The following is a 1963-nucleotide window of genomic DNA, read 5'->3' as shown; positions in this document are numbered from 1 at the left end:
CTCGAATATCTGTGCACAATGACACGAGATCCACGTCTGGCAACCCCGACATCGTAGGTATCAGTTCGACCACCGACCTAACAACATCAGGGCTTCCCGAGGTCTGCAAGATCCATGTCATGGCTGATTTGACAGGATCTTTATCTTGATGCTGAGACGCACGTGCACGAAAACGACCAAAGACAGCGTGGATGACCAAGGAGACGGGGGTCTGAAATGGACTGTCGGGACATATCAACGACACCGTGATGATGAAGGCATGGCAAAGGCCACCGAAAGTAGTCATCGCGATAACAATGATGGAGATGAATCGTTGTTGCGTCCACAGCATGGCTCCAAGAGACAGACCAAATAGAAGCAGGGAGATCTGTAGAAGAACCGGGAATGACTGCAACACATTTTCGAACCGCCACGTCTTTAGTTCCTGAAACTTGCGGTGCCTCCGCTGACATCGGTCTTGGAGAGACCCATGACCGAAACGGTTTGTCTTATAGTGACCCAGCCATTGCTTTCCCATGACAGCGCCATAGGCAGCGAGAAGATTAAATCCAAGGCTCGCATATGCAAGCGCCTGCATCCAGAATTTGGAAGAAGAGAAACCTGTAGATCGTGGAAGGATCGTTGGCTGAGTAACGGAACGACCATCCGATGTGTTCTGGACAAGCTGTACCAACAGAGCGTTGGTGGTGTCAATAGGATTTGGCTGCATTGCAATGATGAAGGCGGTATTGACAGTGGCAAATAGACCAGCCTGCCGGTTACTCGTGTTAGATGCTGTTGAAATAACGACATGTTTCACGTACGAAGATCAGGACTATCTGCATATTTTCATTGCACCTCTCTAACATGTCGTTATCGTACTCGTCAGACACAATTTTGTATGCTGCCCAAAATTTAGAAAGCGCATCCTTTGCTGTCTCCTTGGCATTTGTGGGGTTCCGGAGGACCTCAAGAATCTGCTCGAGAAGGCTGATTTCAGAACTTGAATGATGGCAGTTAATTCTCAGGTCCAGTGTGACGTAGCAATGAAACAGTACTCACTTGGGATCGGTTCGGCGTGGGGTTGGCTCCATTGGCAAGGCCTAAGGATGAAACCGTTCGAGAAGGGAAATGGTTCGAGCTGAGGAATCGAGCGCTGAATCCAAACCGATTTATAGTAAATGAACGCACGACAAGCGCACTAACTTGCATATCATGATATAGTAGAATTCTGAAGATTCAAGGCACGAACTTACCTGGACTTCATCGTGGGTACATGATAAGATATGAGATGAAACCATGAACCTACCGATCGCATAGGCTAGGGCACGCAGACCTCCCAGCACTATCTCGAAACATGTCGCCCTTCGATTGAAGTTGGTGACAAGAGCCGTGCGGGAAGGCTCTTCAGTGATTAGACACCAACGAAACAGGTTTACCACCAATTGTGAGCGCTTGCAGAAGGCGATAGAAGTTTGAATTGACCCGCGTCTAGATTTGAGAGGGATCAATATGAGATTGATATCTACCACCGCGCTGAGCGGGGACTCGAGGCGAGGCGCCAAGATAAGGATAAGTTGAAAGTCGAACCTTGGTTTACATGAGTAAACCCGTTCCATACCCGCAGCCGCCCATCTGTCACACACTCGGCATATACATATCGTGCAAGCACCCTTCGAAAGTGTCTGAGTTTCGAGAAGATTGAAGCCTGCGCCAAGAATTGGCGCTTTGCCGGATTAGGGCATGGGGTTGTTTGCGCAGAGTTTTTGTTGAAAGCATTACAATGCTCAGTGCAATCGCAGTACGAAGGGCAGCACAAGCCGCCCTAGAGTCATCTCAGCCTTCCAGCTCTAAGCAGCCCTCACCACTGCCAACGTTTTCAACACCATCACCGGATTCCAATTCCGAGCCAAAACGTCCAAATCCTCCCTCGAAACGCAAATCTAGTTCTGTCAATGGAAAGTCATCACGGAATAGCAAGAAA

At 48.9% G+C, this 1963-nt stretch overlaps 1 protein-coding gene across 1 annotated transcript; it reads right to left on the bottom strand.

The window, feature by feature from the left end:
- Positions 1–502: 502 nt before the first annotated feature.
- On the bottom strand, positions 503–911 carry BJ212DRAFT_1204505 (uncharacterized protein; the record flags this gene model as incomplete). Its single annotated transcript, XM_041329134.1, has 2 exons — positions 503–751; positions 804–911. Coding segments are annotated over 2 exons (357 nt in total), but the record flags the coding sequence as incomplete, so codon positions are not given.
- Positions 912–1963: the final 1052 nt, after the last annotated feature.

The sequence above is a fragment of the Suillus subaureus genome (assembly GCF_016647635.1).
Source record: "Suillus subaureus strain MN1 chromosome Unknown BJ212scaffold_326, whole genome shotgun sequence".
Taxonomy (NCBI): domain Eukaryota; kingdom Fungi; phylum Basidiomycota; class Agaricomycetes; order Boletales; family Suillaceae; genus Suillus; species Suillus subaureus.
The sequence above is the reverse complement of the archived record's forward strand: the minus strand, read 5'-3'. Positions and strand labels throughout refer to the sequence as shown.